Raw genomic sequence first — 23,572 nt, forward strand, 5'->3', positions numbered from 1 at the left:
CATTTCCACCCCCGAACCACCACGCCAAAACCCCAAAATCGAAAACCCTTAAATCGAAATATAGGGTTTCGATTTTGGGGATTTCGATTTTGGGGTTTTAGGGTGTCAACGATGGTGGTTTAAGGGGGGGAAGTAGGTGGAGATGGTAGGAGGATGGGGGAATTAGCGTCGCCGGCGTATGGAATGGGGGCTGGGTGCCGGTGGGAGGGGAGAGAGGTGTTTTTCGAGTGTGGAGGGAGGGGTTTAGGGTGGGGGAAGGTGGTTCTGGGCAAGCGAGGGGCGGCGACGGCATTGAATTAGGGGAGGGAGGGTGATCGGCGGCGCAGAAGAGGACATTGGTCGCTGGTGAGGTGGGGGCAAGGGGCTGGGCTAGCGTGGGGGTGGTGGTGCGGTGGGGAGACTGGTTGGGGGTTTAGTTTTTTTTTTAATTTTATTTTTTGTTAAATAAAATAATATTAAAAATGAACCAATTAGAAGCCGCCACGTGGCATAATTACCCTTAATGACTAACGGAGTTAACTGCCGTTAGTCATTAAGGGCATTTGGTGACAATTTTGTGAAACTCAAGTGTATATGGTGAATTTAAAAATTGTCATGGGTATATGGTGAATAAAAAAATAACTCAGGGGCATTTGGTGAAATTTTCGTAAACATAAAGTATTTTATAAACATATTTAACAAACATGCTACCTCTATTACATATTATTTGCAACGATTTGACATAAAGTGTGAGTGAAAATTGTCTAATCGTTAATATGAAAAGGAGGTGGTACGTATAAAAAAATTTAACAATTTAAAAACTTTTATTTGTACATGTACATGGAAAGGAAATATCTAAGCATGTGCAAAATCAAATAGCAAATGTTTAATACAATAATCAAAGTCAATAAATCATATAGTATATAAAACATCCAAAAGCCAAAGCAAAACAAACATAGTGAGCCAAAATGCAGTAGAAAAATCATCTACTGGTTGTTATGAAGAACATCTTTCTCCTAAGCATCCTTGGCACAAATATGTGGAGCTTCATGGATTTTGACATCTCCCTCCATGTGCATAGCAAATTTTGCCAGGTATTGAGCAACGCAGTTAGCAAGAGCGTAGTTGAAATCGAATTTGCAATCACCCTTTAGGAATTCACCAATATCCCTTAGGATCACTACATGTAATTTCCCGTATTTTTAATGTATTTTTTATATAATTTATTTAATTATAAAATATATTTTGGGTCAAACTATTTTAATTATTGGATTATAAATAATAACAAGTATTAATATTTCGGTCAATAAGTATTTAATCCAAATGTAGCCCATCTTCATTATAAACCCAATCATCCTATTTTTATATTTGGGCCAACTTTTTCATCATCTAAGTTTATAATTCTTATAAGCCCAAAATTTACCCTAACCTGCTCTACACTATAATTACTCCTTCAATCCCCAAAATTTCCCACACAAAAAGTCAATTGGTCAAGGTAATTACTTTCTTCCTTATTTCTCTTTTTCTTTTCTTTTTCTTTCTTTTTCCCTTTTGCTTATTCTTCCTTCTTTGTTGCTCCTTGGTTCATGCGTGAGTATGAACATGGCCACTTGCTGACACCTCCTTGCCACATCACCTTGCCAGCACCGACCCCAGCCGCTGTCAACCACGTCGCCGGTCACCCCTGCGGGTCCGACGACCACCCACGCACCGTGGCCGTAAGCTTCACTCTCTCCTCCTTGTTTTAAATTGCTACTTATATATATATATATATATATATATATATATATATATATATATATATATATATATATATATATATATATATATATATATATATATGTATATATTGGGTCTTTGATTTTAATTGATAAAATATGGTTAGTATATTTTGTCAGTATGTTTTGATGATTAAAAGATTATAAATTTCATATTATAAAGTATTTTAATTTTCAGATTTTTATATGATCAAAGTTAGGGCTTTTAATTTATTTAAGACTTGATATTTAGGGTTCTTACACAAATTGATTTGGGGCTTTTATATATTTAGTAATTCTATGGATTTATTAAGCTTAAAAGTGATGTTTTAATGAAGTTTTGAAGGGTTTTTAATTAATCTAAAATGCTGGAATTTTGCCTAAAGCCTTATTTTTGGTGTTTTATAAAAAAGGGTGTAATTACCCATTAAAGAGGAGTTTAATTAAGGGTTTTAAAATAATTTTCAGATTATTATAAGTTGTTTAAAGTGAGTTTAAGTTGCTGGAAATTGTATATACAAGGGTAATTAATATAGTATTATTGTCCCTTTATGTAGGAGACTTGGTTCCGGAATTATTGTAGTGTATTTGGCTACTTTAAGGGCTTATTTGAGGTATGTACGCGTACTCAGAAATTTGTTAAGCATGTAGAAACATGCTAGGATTTATTTGAGTGACTCCAAGTTATTGCCATGCTAGGAATTGGTTGGAATGGTTGAATTGAAATGAGATTGGTGGTTTAAATTGGATTGATTGAATTAAAAATGGTTTTGGGTGAATTATTTGTGAAGCATGAATGGTTGAAATAAATTATTTATTGGATTGGTGATTGGAAATAGTTAATTTGGCATGTTGTATATGAACCACACTTTTATTATTGGCATGTTAGTGAGCATGTTTAATTAAACTAAAAGTTTAATTTGGTTTGGAATATTGAAAAGGAATTTTATTATGGTTTATATAATTTTTATTGATGCTATAAGCGTGAGGAATAAGCTATTTAAGTGTCTTTGTACACGAGAAATAAATTATATTTTGGTGCCTTAGTGCACTTAAGGTGTTTTACACCGAGGGATAGGATTTGTGGCGCATTATGCGTTTAAGGTGTCTTGGACACCGAGATAGATTTAAAAAGGGTTCAAAATTAAATATTATGTGGTCACTAATTATTCAAGAATTAAATTGGTGTGTTTGATTGTTTGAATAATTATTATGATTGATTGTATTATGGTTTGAGAGTCATCACCAAGTCTAAAAATATGTAAATAACGTAAAGTGAAAGAGATTACGCACCAAAACTCTTGGAGCGTATATACCTTGAGTATGAACACATGGGGGGAGTTATGGGGTTTTATATTTAACCATAACTTCTACTGGTTCTATTGGAGTACAGAACGCTGTACATTCCTTTTAATTATTATGCGCAGGAATTCCGCCACTTACGAGTGGTTCTTTTATACTGGCACGGTTAGCTCCCATGTTAGTACCCCTTTATTGGGGCAGGTTAGGCAGGAAACCCGTTCGATGCTTAATCAACACTAAATAAATTATTTAGTTACTTAGTTGAGAAATCTTGTTGTATGTTGTGTACTTGTAAACAGGTGCAACGAGGTAAGTTGTGTGTTGATAGATGAAAGCATGTTAGTGTGTTTATTTACGCTTATGTACTCAGCATTGCTGATTGTGTGTTTGTATGTTTGTTTGACCTTGTCTTTACTTTGGCCCTACGACGACCCATTTCTAATGGCGAGTAGTGGGGACAAGTAGAGAGGAGCTTTTCAGGTAATGAAGCATATTCAATATGGGCATGAGTGAAGAATGAATCATGCTTAGTTTCCATAATATTATGATGTGGTTTATTGCTTTAATTATTTTATTATACTATGCATGTGAGACTAACGCAAAGGTTTTGATTTGGTTCGGTTTTGTTAAGGGCCTATAATGGCTCCAAGTTGTAGGTTGACTTCATTTGACTTTGGTTTGACTTTACTTTCGTTTTGGTTGACTTTATAGTTGACTTGTTTTGAATGTTTTTAAAGATAGTCTTCCGCTGTATGTCTTTGATAATTGTCTTAGCTGTTTTCACGGTGGCAGTAATGTCTTAGATTTTCCTATTTTGAATTTTAAAAAGAGCAAAACAGGTATTTTAAAGGATCTAGGGTGTTACACTACAAGCTCGCTAATTTCACTTTGGTTGCACCTATTGTAGGTCTCTTCAATTCCATTTAATTGTATTCTTCAAGGAAGCAGAATCAGTTTCGATAATGAAATCTTTAAGCCCTTCACATCGCCATGGCTATTCCACCTCTTACAACAAGCAGCTTATCCTCCGCAGGGTTTCTAGTCTTAATCTTCAATAATTTCCTATGGAGCCAAATTTCACATCCATTTAGATCACACAGCTAGCAACAACTGCTCTTAACTTTCTCCAACCTATATCGGTATTAACTTTTGCTGCACCTATTGTATTCCATTTAATTTCCTGTCTTCTTATAGTAGGAGGAACTTTCCCTTCCCCCTGATTTTTTTTTTTAATATTGGAAACCATATCCACCGTATACTTGTTAAACATTGAAACAGGATGGATCATGGCTAGCTGAAATACTGACGTGTTTCAAGTTCACTACCAATTATATCAAATAATATCACATGTGTGATTTGTAATGGTAGTTCTCAAATATTATAGCGAGTAAAGGTTAAGTGCATGGAGATTGAATATCATATATTTTTTTTTTCAATAAGCTTGAGTATAGTATATTATAATTAAGTACCAAAAAAGAAAATCCATGCCTTGACAGAGCTCACAAAGGGAGAATGGTTAGCATAGCTCTTAGCAGAGGTTATGTCTTCTTGTTTGCAGCTAGGTGATCCCCAGTTTGGCTTTCAAAAGAAGATGCAATAATGGGTTCTTCTTGCATTGTTTTTGATGTTGCATGTGTGTTGGGTGGTTCATTATGTTGGAATTGTGTAATGCAAACGATGCTTAATTGCTTAAGTTTGAGCCTAAGACGGAGTCAAACCCTCATCTTCAAAATGTTGTTTTGATCGCAATTTCCTATGAGCGCGGATTTCCTACAGGTGTAGGATTCAGGTGTGGGATCTCCTGAAGGGGCTCAGGAAGACAGAAACAATGGGCCTTTATGGTCTGGCGTAGGTCAGACCTGCAAGTTTAGGATGAGGGTGTGGGGTTAACCTGCGAGCACGGGTTTTAGTGGGGATTGCGAATCGGTTAATACAACTTGTTTCCTTTTCCTTCATAACTACAACACAAATTATAGGGTGCGGCAGTTCACACCCAATAGTTTGTGTGGCGGAGAAAGTAGCGGCAGCGGCACTCCATCCTTCCACCACCTGCCACTTCCCATCCCACTCACCCTATATAAACCCGCCACTTCACATCTCACTCACCTTTATAAACGTGTCTTAAGCTCATGACAAGTGGTTTATTTGTCCACTTATCATGGCAATTTTTTTAACCCAGTTTTTGTAGCTTTTTCCCCCATTTTAATCTATTTTCTAACTTCTTTTGTACATAATTGTAGTTTTTGGTGTCTTCGTTCCCTTTTTATGTGTTTGCTAGTGTTTGTAGGTGTGAATACAAATTGAAGATTTAGCTTAGGATTGAAGACATACCCAACCAACTACAGGAGGAACGGGCGTGCAATTGAGGCAGGAGTGGGTGCTCTCGTCACTAGAGCGGGCGCTCCTGTCTATAATCCTGATTCTTGGACGGATTTTACTGTATAATTTTTGGGGAGTATAAATAAGACCCTTAGCTTCATTTGTACGGATATTTTTGCCTTTGGTTTTCTAAGACCCTTAGTTTATTAGTTAGCTTAGATTCTCTTAAAACTCAATCATTGTAATAATTTAATTGAAGTTTGTTATCTTGATTTCAAGAATTCTCAACTTTGAAGCTTCAATTAGTAATCTCTTTCCTTTATCTCTCTTTATTTTCTGTTTTTAATTGCTTCCATTGTTAATTTCTTCTCTTAATCTTGTTTATTTATTGTTGCATGTTCAATCTACTTTGCTCTATCACTCCTCTCAACTTGATAAATTAATACTTGAATTTGAACTTATAGCTATGTTGTTCTTCACCATGATTAGTGAGTAGCTTAGTCTCTTATTAGCTAGGGGTTAAGTGAAGTCCCAACCAAGCACTTGGTTGATTAATAGTTATGCTTGCATGTACATTTTGGGTTGATGATTGATTGTTAAAGGATTAATTACTTGCACGTGCAATTGGATAGCCACTTATTGCTCATGTATTCACTTCTATGCTCTTATATATATATATATATATATATATATATATATATATATATATATATATATATATATATATATATATATATATATATACATTGAAAGATGAAGTTTGGTTGTGAGTCTTTTCTTGTATGATTAGACTGAATTTCTATCTTGATAACGATTCATAAGATACAGAGTGTCGGGAGAGAAAGAATCATAAATTTATAGTTAGGAGAGAGAGTTAGAATAGAGGATAAAAAGCCCTCAAAGTGTAACCTTTTTTCAAGCCTCTTAAGGCCTAGTCCAACCCTTTAAAAGTAGTAGTTAATGGCTGAGCACGAGCACTAGCTAAGGTCGTAATCAAAATTAAACATATACTAAAATAAAAATGAACATTTTCTAACTGAACATATTTTACAATAATTTTGTATTTCGCAATAATCAAATGTTCATTTTCATGCATTATAATGTTCATTTTATTTTTTAATTAATAAATTTTTTTGTGTTTGTTCAGTTGTATAAAATATTTGTTATTATAATAAAGGATGTTCAATTCACATTAGCATTAATAATGTTAGAAATCAGCATTTTGTTCATTATTAAAAAACATATTGTTGATTTATTTAATTGGTATTAAATCATATAGCTCAATTGCAAAATATCCATTCAAGAGAATTGAACATGTACAAATCAAGGTATTTAACTTGAAACTTAAAAAAATGTTGATGAAGAAGCAATAACATCATATGTTCATTTTGATTTACAATTGCAATGTTCAGTTATATAATATTAAATGTACAATCCTTTTATTCAGTTTCATAGTCTCTTTATTTTACTCTTATACTCCCTCTGTTTTTAAATATTTACTCTATTTCTACATGCGCGGAGTTTTAGGAGAAAGTAATAAAATATTGAGGAAGTGGGGTTAGTGGAAAAATAAAAAATTGTAAAAAGCAAAAGTAGTGGAGATAATTAGATGAGAGAGAATAATAAATTAATAAAATATGATTCATGGTGGGTCCACTAAATAAGAGAAATTAATTAAATGTTGTAAAAGCTTCCCAAATAAGGAAATGGAGCAAATATTTAAAAATGCCCGCAAATGGAAAGTGGAGCAAGTATTTAAAAACGAAGAAAGTATTATAAATGTTCATTTTTATATAATGCAATGTTTATAAATAAATGTTCAATTTTTTTCGTAATAAATGTCCTTTTTTTTTTCTATTAAATGTTCATTTATGAGACGTGACCTCAGCCAAAAATTTACGCTTTAAAAGCCCATTATTTGATAACCCTTTAAAAGCCCGCCCCTTTAATATAGTGGTCTGCCCCGCCTTGTTTAATTTAGGGCTGGATCATGGCTTTTAGTGGGGGCCCGTCGATTTGTGTAGGTCTACCCCTAGCTATGGGCAAGTCCATTTTAGATTAACCTTGACCCTAATTTGGTCTGACCCATTTAATTAAGGCCCGGCCCAGCCCTAATCCAGCCCGTTGAACAGGTCTAGTTATGAGAAACAACCAATTATAACTAAGCCTCTCTTTAAATACCAACTCAAAGCATCCTCTTTTTTTTTCCCAATGAGTAACAAACTACACTAGCCATATTCAAATGCAAGGAGAAGGACCAGAAGGTGGGTGTGTGGGTGGTGGGTTGTTTTCCGGCGGTGCATTCCACCGCAGTTTCTCAATTTATTGCATTGATGCAACCTCAATTGAAGCACTTACTTCCAGATTATTCTTCTACATGTCATTTACACAAATGATCAAAATTCTATGTTGTCATGAAGATTGTTTTATTGTAGATATATAAGCAAACTATTGAAACAGTGGAATTTTGCACATTTTTCATAAATGCTCTCAAAAATCAGTAACTTTATCATCAAATTTATGAACACAACTGTAATTAATTATCAAACTACATCATTTGCACAATAATCTACCAACCAAATTGTACTATTTTTCTTCTGTTTTGGCTCTTTTTTTTTTGTTTGTCCATTAACCATTTTAAACCCATTCATATATACTCTTATTTTTGTTTGTCCCATTTACAATTCACATGATAAATTTATACTTATTTATTTTAAGTATTATGAATAAACCCATCGATATATACAAGTAAATAAAATTGATGCATCTTTTTTTACCTTGCATAAAATCAATTACTAGAACAGCCATGAAATTACAAAATATGAACCATACTTGTATACTTTGTAGACATCACCATGCAAAACACACCAGAAACATTACATCTGCCAACAAAATAAAGCAGCCTTAAAATTTTGAAGTTACAAATCCACCCATTATTGTTACATACACATTGGAAAATTAAACTAGTCCTAATAATTATAATTATAATAATAATATTCATAATATAGAAATTCGTGGGAAAAATCAAAATACAAATCCGAAGGATTAATTAAAATCTAAATAAAGATCAAGCACAAAAAAATATTACATAGAAAATTCCCTTCTAGTCTATCTTCAATACACAACTTTCCTACTAGAAGGCACATCATCATAATACCAAAAGAACATCCATAATCCGTCTAAGTTATTTACATAGACTTATTTTTATTATTATTATTATCACTTGATATTATCTTCATTCATCTTCGATCCATATTTATATATAGAGAAACAACATCTACATTAGAAGATCATTTACCCACCCGATGTCCGGACTTTCATCAATGACACCGCCAACAACGGATTCGTTGTTGGCATTGAAAAAATGGTTCCTTATTGGTGTTGAAGGTGAAAGGGAAAATTGCATTTGTTGTTGTTGTTGTTGGTATTCTTGTTGTTGGTATTCGTCCCCGGGGACAATACCTGAACCCGACTCGTAACCACCCACATCAACCCATAGACCGCGACCATGACCATGACCATGACCTTGAATATGACTAGCCTTGTTGGGGCTCATGGCCTCATTGAGGCTTATACCTTCCAATGACCCCAAAAGCTCAGCAATCACCATATCCTCATAACTAAGACCCTTGCTACCACATGCAGACACTCGGTCCGAGTATCGAGAAAGCGGTCGTGCCCCGACCGCTTTCATGGGTGACATTGGTGGGGAGAAGTTGGACAATCCTAATAAAGTAGAAGTAGGAGAAAGTGCACAACAATACCTACAACAATGTTGTTGATGATGATGATGTTGTTGTTGATCTTGCTTTCCTCGCTGAGTGCAACCATCCTTCTCGTCGCCATCCTCTTCGGCAGGAAGGACCCTAAGCTCACGAGGCGAGTGAGCGAAAAAACACACCTTACGCTTACAACTCTTCCCGTCTTTACACGCCTCAGTGCGGTACCTCGCGGGGTGCAACCAACACTCAAACACACCATGAGCAAAATCACACTCATCGCCTCGTGAGCAACTCCCCAAGCGGCGATACTCGGGGCAAACAGTCCCCGAGTAATGAAACTGCCTCGGGTCACGACGACGAGCCTTCTCCCCAGGGTGGGAGAACGGACAGTCGGTCCAATCATGGGACCGACTACGAGTACACTTCCTCACCTTAAACTCGTACATCCGAAACTCGTCAGACGAGTACGGGTCATCATCCGGGTCAAACCCACCACCTCCACCCCCACCATCGGAACCACCATCTCCATTAGACGACGACGAACCACCATTATTATTATTATTATAAGGAAGAAACTTATGCAGCATAGCAGCAGCGGCCTCAGACGAAGGCGAGAAATAATCCGAAGACGACGCGTCGCTACGGCGAGAGAGGAGCTTCCTGGGAGGAATATTAAGGTCTTGGAGGGCTTTCTTAGGCGAAATCAAAGGGTGGAACTTATAATGGTGGTGGTGCTCAGCACAAACACTCCCCATCACAAAATTATATATGAAATAATTTAGTAAGAAACAACAATAATTATGACAAAAAGATGCTAAGAAGAGGGTATGTAATTGTAATGTGGTGAATGAATGGAAGAGGGATGAAAGGAAGAAAGGTGGTTTTATAAAGAGATAATGAGTGAGTGAGTATATTCATTTATTTAATTAATTTTAAAAATTGGGAGGAGAGAGAAAATGGGAGAAGAGAAAGAGGGAAGGAGGAAGGTATGGTGACAGAAATGCGTGGCTGAATAGTATTAGGAAAGAGCATGCAAAAACAAGTATGTGGCAGCTTCACATAACATTGTACCACGTTAAGCCATCTGCTGCACTACCTGTTGTCTTGTCTTGTGCTCGTTTGGTACATCACTAGGATACGATACTCTCTACGACGTACCAAATTTGACTTTCTACTACGACATACCGTAATTTTTCTATTACTAAATGGATAAAATGGTTGAGTGAAATATTGTTAGGCTTATCTCAATTTTCCTGTGTAATTTTTAAAGGATAACGATATAAGTTAGGATATATATAAGAGCTAAAAATTAAATTTAGTAAGGAAATAACTTGGTCATACACTTTCATAGTGTATTCTTTGAAGGTAAAAAGTTTAGTTTAATAAAATATAAATGTTTTATATTACTAGATGGAACAGTTTTGTTTTTTTTTTTTTTTTTTTTAATTAATTTTTGAAAGATAGAAAAAGGAATAAACTTCATCTAATCAGAATAAGAAATTGATTAAGTATCTACATCATATATTCTGCAATTTTTAAAAAAAAATAAAAAATTGGTATTTTTTTTTATTCAAGTATATAAATAATGATTTCAAATAGTTCTAATTTCAATTCTTATTTTTCAGATCCTATTGCAACTTTGGTTTCCGCCCCAATTCTCATTTTCAAAAACTCACACATACATTGGATTTTGATTCTGAGAAATTTTAATGGGGTATTTTGTGTTGCTCACCCTTATTTGTGTCATGAGTTAATTAGCTTTTAGTATTAGAAGTTTAAATCCCCTTAAATGGATACTTTTTTATAGGTAAGATAGGAGGAATTATTTAAATCAGAGAGAACATAAAAATTCTTAACTTTTAGTATCAGAGATAGATCAAAGTAATAGTACGTATAATATATAGTTGGTTCATATCAAAAGATTAATAATAATAATAATAAATACTATGTAAATTAAAATTTTCAGACAATTAAATTTAAATTTAAATTTAAATTTAGCCGGAGTATTTATATTGTAATATTGTTGATACATATAAAACAGGGGTCACTGCTCTCATGGTGTAAACACTTGTCGTGTCCTAAAAATGTTGGCAAATGGCAATCATAATCTTCTTCTCATCAGCAATTTATTACCTTTGCTTGTATTTGAGTACTTTTCATGTGCTCTATTTCTGGGTGGTGGAAAAGAGGCGGCTCTCAAGAGATAACTACAGTATAAGAATTAACCCAGATTTCACACAATTCCATATCTTAATTTTACAGTTTCTAGGCAACAAATACAACCAAATTACTGCTTATTTAGTACGAAGTAAATGCATGCACTATACAGAATATTTGTTTGGCCTTATCATAGTATGTTATTTTGTGTGACAAAGCCAGCTTAATTTACTAGAAACTTACAATTTACAGATTAACAAACTTACAAATTTGAGCAATATGATATCTACTTGCCATTTAGAGCAGATCGTAGGCAAACAGATTCGCGCAGCAATGACTATGGAAATTATTGTAAATTGAATCTTGCAAGTAGCGTTTCAAGGTCTGAAATCAGAATAGAATCACACAGGTACTGACAATAAGGCTTCTTATAAAATGTGACCAAGCCTTCTGCTCTAGCAATGGCTAGCTTTCTGTTTGAAGGTTCGACTAGGCTAGACCTGTCTGCCTTTCCCAGCTAAGGTCCTCAGAGAATTCAGAGAGTGCAGATCGAGGATCTCCATCGGTTATAGATAGATAGTACCGAGCAATCTCATCATCGACCTGCAGGCTCCTCCTAACAGATTCAATCACTCTTTTCTTAGCCAGTTCTGAGGTTGCTCTACTAGTGGAGCAGCTAAACTTGTTCTCGGGTGGACCTCCCTCCAGATACAAGACTGCTGCTTCTCTATTTGCATACACATCAAGCTCTATGTAGCATATACTGTTAATAAGGATGTCTGGATTGCTCAAAGGAATGAGCAACCTTTCCCTTGAATATATCCCATGGTCGCTCATCATGTTGTTCAATCGTTTAATTTCCATAACCTGAATATCCATGAGAGATATAATTACCAACTGCAGCAGATATGTCAAGCACTTATTCCACAAGACAAAAGAAGGTAAACTGGAAAAGGCACTCCGGTCATAGAAGTCCTAATAATAAATAATGGTGCAAGTCCTGTAATTACTATCTTCTAAAAGCATGTGTAATAATAGCTTTGCCCTTTTAGGGAGTTCATCCCCCCTCTCCCCTCCCTCTCTCTATCCTCTGAATTAACCTACTTTCTCTTTCCTCTACATGATTTGATGCGCCCCATACCCTTTTTCCTAATAGTTATGCCCCTGGAAGGTAGATATCATTTATTAAACATATGTAAAAGGTACATTGGATATTAGAGGCCATGGGACACACCAAAAGAGCAGAGTGCCAGGACACAGCATGCATGGGATAAAGCTTCCACAAGGAGTAGCATGGAAATATATACCAAGATTTAAACAAATCCTTCAGTGCTCAGAAACCCCGTTGCACAATGCTCTCTATTTCACATACATCTGAGGGCAGTCCAATAAGATGTACTTACTAGAACTTTGCTCCACAGAAATTAACTTAGCTCTTTTCAATTTTCAATATACTCAGAAAGTCATCACTTCTCCAGCAAGCTTAAAGGTCTTGACTATAAACAACATCTATGCCTACGGAGGAGTTTATCCCATGCTATACTTCATTATCTATGACCAGCCTAACTCGCTATCCGATCATCAAAACAGCAACACTGCCACCCTAATCACTCTCCTATCAAAATTTTCTCAATTCAATACTGCTCTTCAAGGATCCACACAAAAACACTTACTCAACAAGTAGAGAGAAGACTGGCAAAAGGGCCTATTCCCACATTGTAAACTGGTAATGTAATACCACAAAAGTAGCACTAACTAAGGAATAGACAGTAGCCATACATTTAAAGTTATGGGAAAGAAAACAAAGGAAGACGATCAAGGTCGAATGATATCTGAGATTCAAGTTAGTAAACAGGTTATAAAGATATGGTCACGCTTCTAAGGACTAAGGGTATCATCTTCTATTCTGGTCATGGATTGCCCATCAAAAAACAAAAAACAATAGCAAAAATCACTTTGAAAGTTCCAATACGATGTAAACACCAACCATCTAGGAATCTTTCATAACCTATGCTATGGCTATTGGAAGATGGTATCGTAATCTCTATCTAGCTGATTATTGCTCAAGTCTAGACTGGTTCAAGAAACCAGTAAGCCCACATTTATCAGATAAATTAAAACAGAATCTAATAGGAGCAACTGAGCAGGTGTATATTTCAGCATAATTGCTAGAAAGTTATCTCAACTGCCAATTGCTGTTAATTAACCTCACTAAATATCCATTCTTGCAAACATCATAGAAAATCCTAAGTCTTATCAATTGTCACAAGACATCCCCTTTACATACAAACTACACTAGTAAGTAAGCTCCTCTCAAGGCCCCAACCGTTGCCTAAACATTACAGCCTTGAACCTCCACAACATGCAGCGATAATCACCTACCAGAGTACCAGGTGCCCATTCAAACAGCAAGACAAACAAAAGCCAAAAAAAGTATGCACCCAAATCTACTTTCAATAAGATACTCGCGGTTTTACAAACTTCACAATAACAAAGTGCACAAGTTCATGAATTCCTCTACAAATTTGAGCCATTACTCATTCTTTCTTTTATTAAATTAATGATCTTTTTCAGTAGAACACACCGACTTTCAAGCAGCACAACATTTTTATCAAAAACAATCTCTCTACTAACTGTTCGTGTTAATCATCATTCTACAAACTTATCAAAATTCCCTCCACAATCCACGTATCTTTTTAACATATTTTCCAAAACACATTCATTCATTACACATAAAAACTCAGTCAATCTATACTAAATCAATTTAAGTATACCACTAAATTCAAATAATAATAATAATAATATTCATTATTCAAGCAATTCATAAACCATTGCCATTCATAAAAATCATCAATCCTAACAAGAAACCAATTAACTACATTGGCAATAAAATTAATCCATACATAATCGGTTTTGATATACGCAACCCTCGAGGCTAACTATGAGCATCAAAATCACGCGTCCGTCGGTGTAATCAATATTAAGTTAATGCACACACAATTTAAAAGAACAAATCAAAACAAGCCAATAAAGAGAAAGAGAGACAAAACCTGAACAGAGTACTTGACAGCGAGGCTAGCAACGGAATCACCGCTACGAATACGATGAGAAATAGCGAACTTATTCAAACTATTATCTCTCCAGAAACTTCCGGAAATCGGATCACCGACAATCTCCTTCAATTTCCAAGGCGCCTTAAACGACGCCGTTTGAATATCCCTATCAGAAGCGACGGAACTCCAAGCCCTGCAAACGCAGGCAGCGCGAGCTATGTCGGCGATCGGAAGCTTCTGGAAGATGATTCGGAGGATGTCGCGGCAAATTAAGGCGGAGAAGTGTGAATTCATCGGAGAAATGGTGGATTCTACGGTGGTTTCGAGATTTTCCGATGAGATAAGGGGTTGGTGGAGGAGGTTGTCTTCCTCTTCATCTCCACAACACCCCATTGTTCGATAAATTAATTTGATATGAAATTTTGAGAATTTATTTTAGTGACAAATAAATACTTCGTGAGTGGTAAAGAAATCAGATACGAAGTGCCTAAGAATGAAGTGTTCATACATTTTTCATTTTTTTGGTTGACTTACGTTTTACGCAATACTAGGTTAAAATTCCGTGTAATGCTCAGTTGTTAAATATTTTTTAACTATAATAATAATACAAAATACAGAGTATGAAGAATGTAAAAGATATTCAGAAATATATTTTACTAGTATTTGGGTATATATGGAATATGATTATCAAATTAAAAATAAAATAAATAAGGTATAAAAAGAAAAGAGAGAAACGAAAAAAGGTAGGAAAATATTTCACAAGGAATGACAAGTGTCAGGGAAGCTTTTAGCATGGGTTGATAAATAAATATAATCACACATTCGTTTATCTTATAATCAAGCAAATTCGGTGTGGTTGGTGGGGAAACTCATTTTAAGTAGGAAAAGTTTTAAGGGATGGTAATCAAGCTTCTTCAGTTCTTTTTTAATCGAAATGTTTAGAGAAGGCTTACATTAATAACATAATACTAAAACACACACCAAGAATGACACGTGTCATTTCTCGGTGCTGTCATTTTCCCTCCAAAACCATCTTTCATCTTCTCTTGCCAAAAATGCTTTAGAGAATATTTATATAATATGATAATATGATTTGTTATTGGTTTTCTTATATCTTCTATGTATACACAATTAACTAAAATTTTATTCTAAATATTATAATTCGTATCTTTTCTTGTCAAAATCTTTTAAAATAATATTTGTATAATATAATCGATTTCCTATTTGGTTATTTTTTTGGGAAATCATACTTTTTTATATAATGAGATGCATTTTATATTGTGTCGGGAAGAATAAATTAATGTGACTATTTTCTTTTCTCCAAAAAATTGCAAGATCACTTTGACTATCAGCTAAACTTCATTTCCTCTATTTAATCCCATTTTACCATATCACATCCCTGTTTGTTTTTCTTTTTTACTTCGTATGTACCATTGAATTAGGGACTAGAGTATCAAACGTTATTATTATTGTAGTAAGTCACGTATTGATTTTCAAACTATTTCAATAATATACAACTTTAATTTATGCAAAATTAAATTTTTTTGGTTAAATCCGTGCATCCCACGGACACTAATCTAGTTATTGACATAAAAAGCATACAAGTACAATGTTTGTGATAAGGATTAAGGAATGGCTTCTAGAGCCTTTAGTTACTGATGGTTAATGATAGAAATGAGCAATCAAAGCTTCTTTAAATGGTTTTCTCGATCACTTTATAGCACTTTTATATGTACGTTTTCCTGGTTATTATGGAAGTAGTTTCAGCAACTGACAAACAAGATGTGATCAAAGTCATTGAATATTTGGAAGCATACCAAAGCAGAAAAACAAAACCGAAAAACACTAATTTCATTCACTACATATGAAGATACAAGCTCATTATACAACAAACTGTTCGACAACCTGAAAATACCACATCCTACCATCCTTAAATCAATCAGGAGCAGGGAAAATCTAATATACCCAACAACCTGGAAAACCGAGTAGATCAACAAAATTGAAGCCCGGTAAACTACTAAAATCACAAGCACAAATTCAAATATGAAACAGAAGAAAACAAGATGGGAAAAAAAAAATTAAAAAAAAAATTAAATCAAAGTACGCTGATATGAGGATCTAGAAAAAAGAAACCCACTATCTAGCATGTCAATGCTCTGCTATGCATGATCTCAAATTTGGCAATTAGTTAACTCGGGCCATATCCAAGACACTTTCACATTAGCAAATATTTGAGGTTTATGTTGCTTTCAACAACTATATCATGGCCCGTTTCATATTTTTACCAGAAATTAAGGATAGAGTCGAAGATCACATTCCCCATCCATGACCTTGACCAAGACCGTAGGAATCCATGTAACCTGCATGATGGCCATGACCATGAGTATGCCCATCATGGTGGCTATGGCTACCATGACCATGATGCTGGTCATTACTGCCTCCACTTTTTGCTTCATCAAGCATCTTTTGAATATGCTCTGGCAAAGGTTCGTCATCAGCTTTTCTATCAGTCTTTGGTAGAGAAGATATTAAACTAATGATGTTTTCAGCTACCTCACTTGAAGTGTCATCCTGCAATAATTACAATAGACACTACATTAAATAAAGATAATAAGTTAATAACTGACTAAGCTTTCTATAGAACTACAGTAGAAAGACCAGCAATGCATAACTAAAGGTGGCACAAGACCGTGCTACAAGTGTGCTGTGCTGGGGCAGCCAGCAGCACAGGATCATGACATGGCAGCATTACCTTTTCTCCCAGATAAAAAATTAAGGCATGGTGCAAAGGCCATGCCATGAGGCGGCCGTTGGTCAATTAACACATATAGGCCTTTTTCAAAACAATGTATGGTATATTGGTATGGCTTTATTTTGACTCTCTTACTCCATGTAGGTTCTCTACTGAGTAAGAATTATAAATTACATCATAATATCTTGTACATCATCAGATTTTCACAGAAAATTTCTAATGCACTTATTTAATCTTATGCATAGCAGTGGAGTCAATTTGTCAAACCCACTCAAAGACTGTCAAGAACATGTATTGAACACTTTAATAGTCATCAGAGCACATAAAATTTGCATTTGACAAAGCAAAATGTTTTAAAATATAAAAGACAAAGAGATAAGTTAAATGACTCAAATTATAATCAGGTTATGAGCACACGGTGGTCTGATTCGCAACAAAACACCCCCCCCCCTCTTTTACCCCAAAAAAAAAACAAAAAAAAAAGCCTCCCTCGACCCTCCCCAAGTCCAAAATAATGTTTAAAAGAACGGGACCCAATCACAAGAATGTGATCATAATTAACCAATAGGGTCTAAAGAGAATCCCTGAAAATAGAAATAATCAGAAGGCCAAAAACAACCCTGAGAACTGTCTACAATGTACAACAGTCTAGTGCTGCACAATACCAACTGCTATCAGCAAACAATATTCTATCAGCGACCTGGTAACTTCTAGGGATGAGTGGAGTGCTACAATTTCCGCAGATAGATTTTTTTTTATCTCACATTAAAGTTTTGCGAAACAGTCTCATGTAAAAAACATGACAGTACCCCTTAGGTCCAAAGGTATGAAAGAGAAAAACAAGATCATCAAGAGCAACAGAATCTCATACAGCAACAACTTTTATGTTAATATATTTCCAGGATATATTGCTTTAGGCTGGAATTCTGGACAATGGAGATTGCCAGGTTATGATAATTCATGGATTAATTTGTTCATGATCCTTGAAGTAAATGTTAGAATTGTCATCATTTATGAGGCAAATCATTTGAAACAAATATTCATGGAAAGGGTCTACAGTCGATTGTAATACAAAATTATATCATTCTAAATTTCTAATTTGACAATACTATTTATTACAAATAAAGATAAGAGTTCATAATTGAAGCAGAAAGACATACAAGAGTTAAAAACTGTAGCCTCAAACAAAACATGCCCAAGATAGAAGACAAGCAACAATTTTTGGTAAAAATAAAAACAGAAAGCCTACCCAACCATAACAACTGAAAACAGTTTTAGTGAGGAGAAATTGGGCACTTAGACAGCAACAAGAACAAATTACAATGACATCGATTCTACTTAGACATTGATGAGGGTGTTCACTGCTATTCCACATAAACAGCAAAATACCCAAAGGTTATGAAGCACAAAAACTCTCATGAAGGCTACATTTCCTGTTTCTGTTTCAGAAACTTGGAAGCTTTAGTAACTTAGTAAGAAACCTATTCTTCAAATGACTACCTAGTAGCATCCTTAAAGATACTTAATGCCCCAAGATGACCTATTCATTAAACTAAAATCCTAATATAAGCCCCAACAAAATACTTTTACTTTCTTTTATTTATTTATTTTCCTATCATAAAAAATACAAAAGATAACTTTGTGTTTCTAGCAAATATCTTTGTCTTAATGTTTCAATCTCGGCATTGCCATGTTTCTTTTTTAATTTTTTCATGTTTCCCCTATTTGTTTCCTGTTTTTGTTTCCATGCTACATAGGTCCAAAGAGTAGATAAAATTTAAATATTAAGGACCTAAGCTACAGTCTCCATATGCTATCCCATGACTCGTGCTGGACAAGGCTAGTTTGATGCAAAATGAAGAACTTGAACAGCATAGTCATCAATATCAAATGAAAACTGCTTTGGCAACATCTCATAAAGAGCAAGGTGCAGACTACAGAGAAAGCAATTATATATCTTTTTAGTTTAGTCCATAATCGAACTCCTAACGTTAAAAGTTGACACCTTGACTGGACAATCTACACTTACTTCTGACACAGTAATACATTATGCATATTGCATTCCACTGCACTTACTTTCTTGGAGAAGTCAAATAGGAACTGTATGTCCCAATTTAGAGTTGAGAGAATGTGAATGAGGTGTGACTAAAATTCAATTATACAAAAAATTCCAAGTCACGGTAAAATCTTCTCAACTTGATACCAAATGTGAGGTGAGATGAAATGAAGTGCTACTTGACAGTTTTTCCAGCGATGTCATGATTTTGAGTTCAAAAACTAAGAATGATTATGGTAGAATAAAATTTTATGGCAGAATAAAAATGTGTTATTCCCTTAAAAGCATTTTCAGCTCATCTAGTGTTGCATATCTCAGTTCTAACAATCAAATGGTTCACTAAACATTTCAACAAAAAATTCAAGCAAAAGAACAATACTTTAAAACAATTCATACAGGAATCCTGAGATCCTACCTGAGGCCACCTCCCACCAGAATGCTTGATGAACTTTGCTTGAGATACAACCTCAGCGACACGTTTACCTTCGTCATTCCACTCTTCAGACCAACTACCAGACCAAAGCACTTGTATTGGCAAACCCTTAACACCATCCATACTAGCCCATTGAGCCAAATCAAAACTCTGATTCAAATTCCTCCCGACTCCCACAATCGTCTCCCTCCCATCTCTACCCTTCAAAAGAACCCTATGAGCCTCCAAACTCGAACCCTGAAACGACTTCGAACAACATGAACCCATCAATCTTCCAAACACGGAATCAACCCTCAAAACCACGTCCCGAATCAAGGGCACTTGCAATGCCCACAAGGGCAATGCTGTTCCCCTAGGCATAGTATCAATAAGTGTAAGACTCCTCAATAACCCTGCATTTTCAGCAACCCAATTTGCTCCCATAACCAAAGCTGAATCATGTAGCACCAAATGCAAAGGGGCTAATCCCATTGAATCAATAACTTGTCCCAAAACCCTACCCAATTCTTGTGATCCCAATTCCAATGGCTCAACAATCTTCTGTTTCGAAACCCGAATTTTAACCTCTTGATAAGGAAGATGCCCATTTTCAATCAAATTATCAAAACCCCAAAAAATTCCCTTCTCCTTAATCTCCTCATACATCTCTGAAAACTTCTCTAAAACCCCAGCTTCACGAACAACCTCAATCTCTCTTTCCACAGTCTTGTCCGAAAACCCGGAACCCGGTAAATCGATTGCCACCCCAAAAAACCCATTAGAACCTAAATCATCAACTACCCTTTTAAATGTGAAAGAACTACAACCTAACCCATGAACAATCAACACATTTTCAGAAGTTCTGGAACCTTGGGAGTAAGAAAATACCTCAATTGGGGGTTCATTAGGGTTAATCTGAACCTTGATTGTTCTCCCTTTAGAATAATGATCTCTGAGAATTGTGGGTAATTTCAAAAACCAGGTTTTGGGATCAGGAGAAGTGAAAGAGGAGAGAGAAACGAAGATGGAAGTGATGACAGAGATTGTTACAGTGAAGTAGAACCAGAAGATGAAGGGGTTTTGGGTTTGGGTTCTGGGTTTGGGTTTTGATTTGGGTTTGGATTTGGATTTTGGTCTGGGTTTGGGTTTGGATTTGGAAGGAGAAGATGGTTGGTTGTTCTGGTTGTCTTCGTGTTCAGTGATGATCGCCATTGTTGAGTGCTTTACAGGGTTGAGCTTAGTGAGAGGAAGAATGAATTGAAGTGGGTGTTTGAATTCTATTTTCGGGAATATCTAGATTTAAATTCATCCGAGGTAACGAGTGACATAGCACATTAGCACATATGGAACAAAAAAATAAACACTTTTTGAATTTTTTTTAGGAAAAAGTATCTAATTTTTAAGGAAATTTTGTCAGAAAAAACTATTTATAACATCTATTTTGTTGGAAAAAACCTTATAAAAAAATTTTGGCAAGGAGAAACCAGTTTGTAAAATATTTTTGTTGAACACAACCTGAGATCTCTAATCGCTCAATTAACCACTAATTTCACCTTAATTAATCTAATTACTCAAAACTCTCACCAACTATTTAATAATTAAGCTAATTGTTAAATAATTTTTTTTAAAAAAAACAAAAACCATCCTCACCAAGTCATCACCACCAGGCAGCCCCCTCCCATGGCGGCAGCCCCCTCCCCATCTCCAGTCGCTGCCTAGAACCCCTCACCCTCGGCGAACCGAACCCATCAGCCCCTCTCTGCCCCGCCGGCGACCCCGCTCCTGACCCAGCAATTCAAACCCAAAGCTCTTCAATCTTCATCTACTTCCTTTCAATTTCATCCTTTCTTTCTCTCTGCTCCATTTCTACCCCCAAAAAATGCCATGCTCTGCTAAAACTCCACCACCAACACTTTCTCTCTCCTCCATTAAACACACAAAAAATCCGACCCACAAAAAATCCCACTCAATTTAGATGAATCTTCCCTTGTTGTAGGCCCATTTCTTTTGAAGCTTGCTAGCGATACTATTGCTTCTAAGGATGTCTCGGTTAAGGCTTAAATTTCGCAATTTAAGCGTTGAAATTGTTAAGAGATCGAGATGTGCGGTTGAAGGTAATTAGGTGAGCCCAGTTTGGATTTGGCAATGAGTCTTCATGTTGTTGGTTCATGCTTTAGCTGCGTTTAGGAACTCGGAGGTAGGGTTCAGCCGGCGAGTTGGACGCCGGCAGGGATGGGAGAGGGGGGAGGGGGCTGCTGCCATGGGAGGGGGAGAAGGAGAGGGTGGCTGACTAGTGGTGGTGAGGGTGGTTTTTTTTTAAAAAAAAAAATTTATAATCAACCTAATTATTAAATAGTTAATGAGAGTTATGAGTAATTAGAAGAATTAAGGGAAAATTAGTGGTTAATTGAGAGATTAGAGATCTTAGGTTGTCTTCAACAAAAATATTTTACAATCTGGTTTCTCCTTGTCAAAAATTATTTATAAGGTTTTTCCTAGCAAAATGGTTGTTATAAATGGTTTTTTCTGACAAAATTTCCAATTTTTAAAGCAATTTTTTGTGAATATTTGTGAATGAGTAACGAAAAAATTGATTTAAACACATCAAAAATAATTTTGGCATATCTCTATACGAAAAAAGTATTGAAATTTGTGATGGGTGGTAGACTAGTAGGTGATTGTCGATGGGTGGGTGTTGGACTGTTGGTGTTTGGCTAGGTAGTCATTGGTGATGGGTTGGACAGGAGTTGGCTGTGTGGTTGGACCGTTGGAGTGATGATCATAATTGGTCAAGAGTAGTGTGGGTTAGTTAATTAATGTAGTGAAGGATTAGGGTAACCATGATTAATAAATACTAACCCATTTAAGCTTTAATAATACCATAAAGTGAGACCTTTACCACCTTTTAAAAAAATAAAGTGTTGGAGTATCTCACTCTCCACCTCAGCAAGAGAAGCCACGTCAGCTACAACAAACTTCTTCCTAGTCAGCAATTCTGTTAGAATTTGAAAAGTTTGTTATGCAAGTTGTTATGATCACAACTAACTCGTGTATATATACGTACTCTCCTTTAGCTGATGTAATAACTCTCTAATCATAATAATAATCTCTCTTTCTCTCTCTACAACCATCTTCTTCCTTTTTCTCTCTATTTTCCTCTAGATTTTTCTGCCATTTTTGCAAAGATGAAGTTCATACTCTGAACTTCAACATGGTATCAGAGCAAATGCTCGTATCCTGATTCTTACTTCCGCATTATTCTTCTTCTTCTTGATCAATTTTTCTTCATTTTTCTTGGTTGATTTTGAAAATGGCGCCTTGAAATTCTAGAAATAATTCTGCAAATTCTTATGGAAATGCAGATAATGATCCTTCACAGAATCCAAATTCTGTATACTTCTTGAGTAATTCTGATCTCACAACATCTAAATTGGTGAATATTGTGTTCGATGGAACCTTATTCAATGACTGGAAGCGATCTATGACGATTGCGTTATCTGCTAGAAACAAATTATGCTTTGTTGATGGAGGTCTTAATCAACCTTCAAACAGCTCATCTAATTTCAAAATCTGGAACAGATGCAATAATCTGGCAATTTCCTGGATTCTAAACTCTCTTGATCCTTCGATTGCTCGTAGTGTTCTTTATTTGAAGACAACAAGATTAATTTGGCTAGATTTAGATAAGAGATTCAGTCAATCTTCTGGACCTCAATTGTTTTCAGTGCAACAACAATTAGCTGATATTTCTCAGTCTGAATCATAAGGCATTCCTGAATTTTTTACTCAAATTAAGTAACTTTGGGATCAATTAGATGGATTAGATCCTCTTCCTGCTTGTGTTTGCACTGGATGTAATTGTACTATTACTCCGCAACTTCTTAAGTCTCAGCAAAATCAGAGGTTGATTCATTTTTTGATGAAAGTGAATGAAAAGTATTCACATACTAAGAGCACTATTTTGATGATGAATCCATTGCCAACTGTTTCCAAGGCATATAGATTGTTGTTGCAAGAAGAAATTCACATCAACTTAAGCAACCTCAAGAATCAGATCAATCTT

At 35.4% G+C, this 23,572-nt stretch overlaps 3 protein-coding genes and 1 pseudogene across 3 annotated transcripts; 1 reads left to right on the plus strand and 3 right to left on the minus strand.

Annotated features, from left to right (window-relative positions):
- Positions 1–8,330: 8,330 nt before the first annotated feature.
- On the minus strand, positions 8,331–9,840 carry LOC145576224 (zinc finger CCCH domain-containing protein 2 pseudogene; annotated as a pseudogene).
- A 1,456-nt stretch (positions 9,841–11,296) lies between these two features.
- LOC145576225 (F-box protein At1g55000-like) lies at positions 11,297–14,709 on the minus strand. The gene is made up of 2 exons (XM_081634006.1): positions 14,287–14,709; positions 11,297–12,103 (listed from the first exon to the last, which is right to left on the minus strand). The coding sequence occupies exons 1-2, from the start codon at positions 14,680–14,682 to the stop codon at positions 11,726–11,728; spliced, it is 774 nt and encodes a 257-aa protein (XP_081490132.1). The 5' UTR covers positions 14,683–14,709; the 3' UTR covers positions 11,297–11,725.
- A 1,412-nt stretch (positions 14,710–16,121) lies between these two features.
- On the minus strand, positions 16,122–20,791 carry LOC145576226 (protein AUXIN RESPONSE 4-like). Its single transcript, XM_081634007.1, has 2 exons — positions 19,513–20,791; positions 16,122–16,860 (listed from the first exon to the last, which is right to left on the minus strand). The coding sequence occupies exons 1-2, from the start codon at positions 20,719–20,721 to the stop codon at positions 16,600–16,602; spliced, it is 1,470 nt and encodes a 489-aa protein (XP_081490133.1). The 5' UTR covers positions 20,722–20,791; the 3' UTR covers positions 16,122–16,599.
- Positions 20,792–21,550: 759 nt separating this feature from the next.
- LOC145575161 (uncharacterized) lies at positions 21,551–23,275 on the plus strand. The gene is made up of 2 exons (XM_081633067.1): positions 21,551–21,623; positions 22,872–23,275. Exons 1-2 carry the CDS (start codon positions 21,551–21,553, stop codon positions 23,273–23,275), a joined length of 477 nt encoding a protein of 158 aa, XP_081489193.1.
- Positions 23,276–23,572: the final 297 nt, after the last annotated feature.

Source organism: Chenopodium album, chromosome 13, assembly GCF_948465745.1.
Source record: "Chenopodium album chromosome 13, dcCheAlbu1.1, whole genome shotgun sequence".
In the NCBI taxonomy this organism is placed as follows: Eukaryota; Viridiplantae; Streptophyta; class Magnoliopsida; order Caryophyllales; family Amaranthaceae; genus Chenopodium; species Chenopodium album.

What these genes read in the sequence shown, in the direction of transcription:
- LOC145576225 (XM_081634006.1), bottom strand. Translation starts at nt 14,682, where the DNA reads ATGGGGTGTTGTGGAGATGAAGAGGAAGACAACCTCCTCCACCAACCC. An exon ending in CTGTCAAGTACTCTGTTCAG is followed by an intron (nt 12,104 to 14,286) that starts GTTTTGTCTCTC and finishes ATGGATATTCAG; the next exon opens with GTTATGGAAATTAAACGATT.
- LOC145576226 (XM_081634007.1), bottom strand. Translation starts at nt 20,721, where the DNA reads ATGGCGATCATCACTGAACACGAAGACAACCAGAACAACCAACCATCT. An exon ending in CTGGTGGGAGGTGGCCTCAG is followed by an intron (nt 16,861 to 19,512) that starts GTAGGATCTCAG and finishes TAATTATTGCAG; the next exon opens with GATGACACTTCAAGTGAGGT.
- LOC145575161 (XM_081633067.1), top strand. Translation starts at nt 21,551, where the DNA reads ATGTCTCGGTTAAGGCTTAAATTTCGCAATTTAAGCGTTGAAATTGTT. An exon ending in ATCGAGATGTGCGGTTGAAG is followed by an intron (nt 21,624 to 22,871) that starts GTAATTAGGTGA and finishes ATGGAAATGCAG; the next exon opens with ATAATGATCCTTCACAGAAT.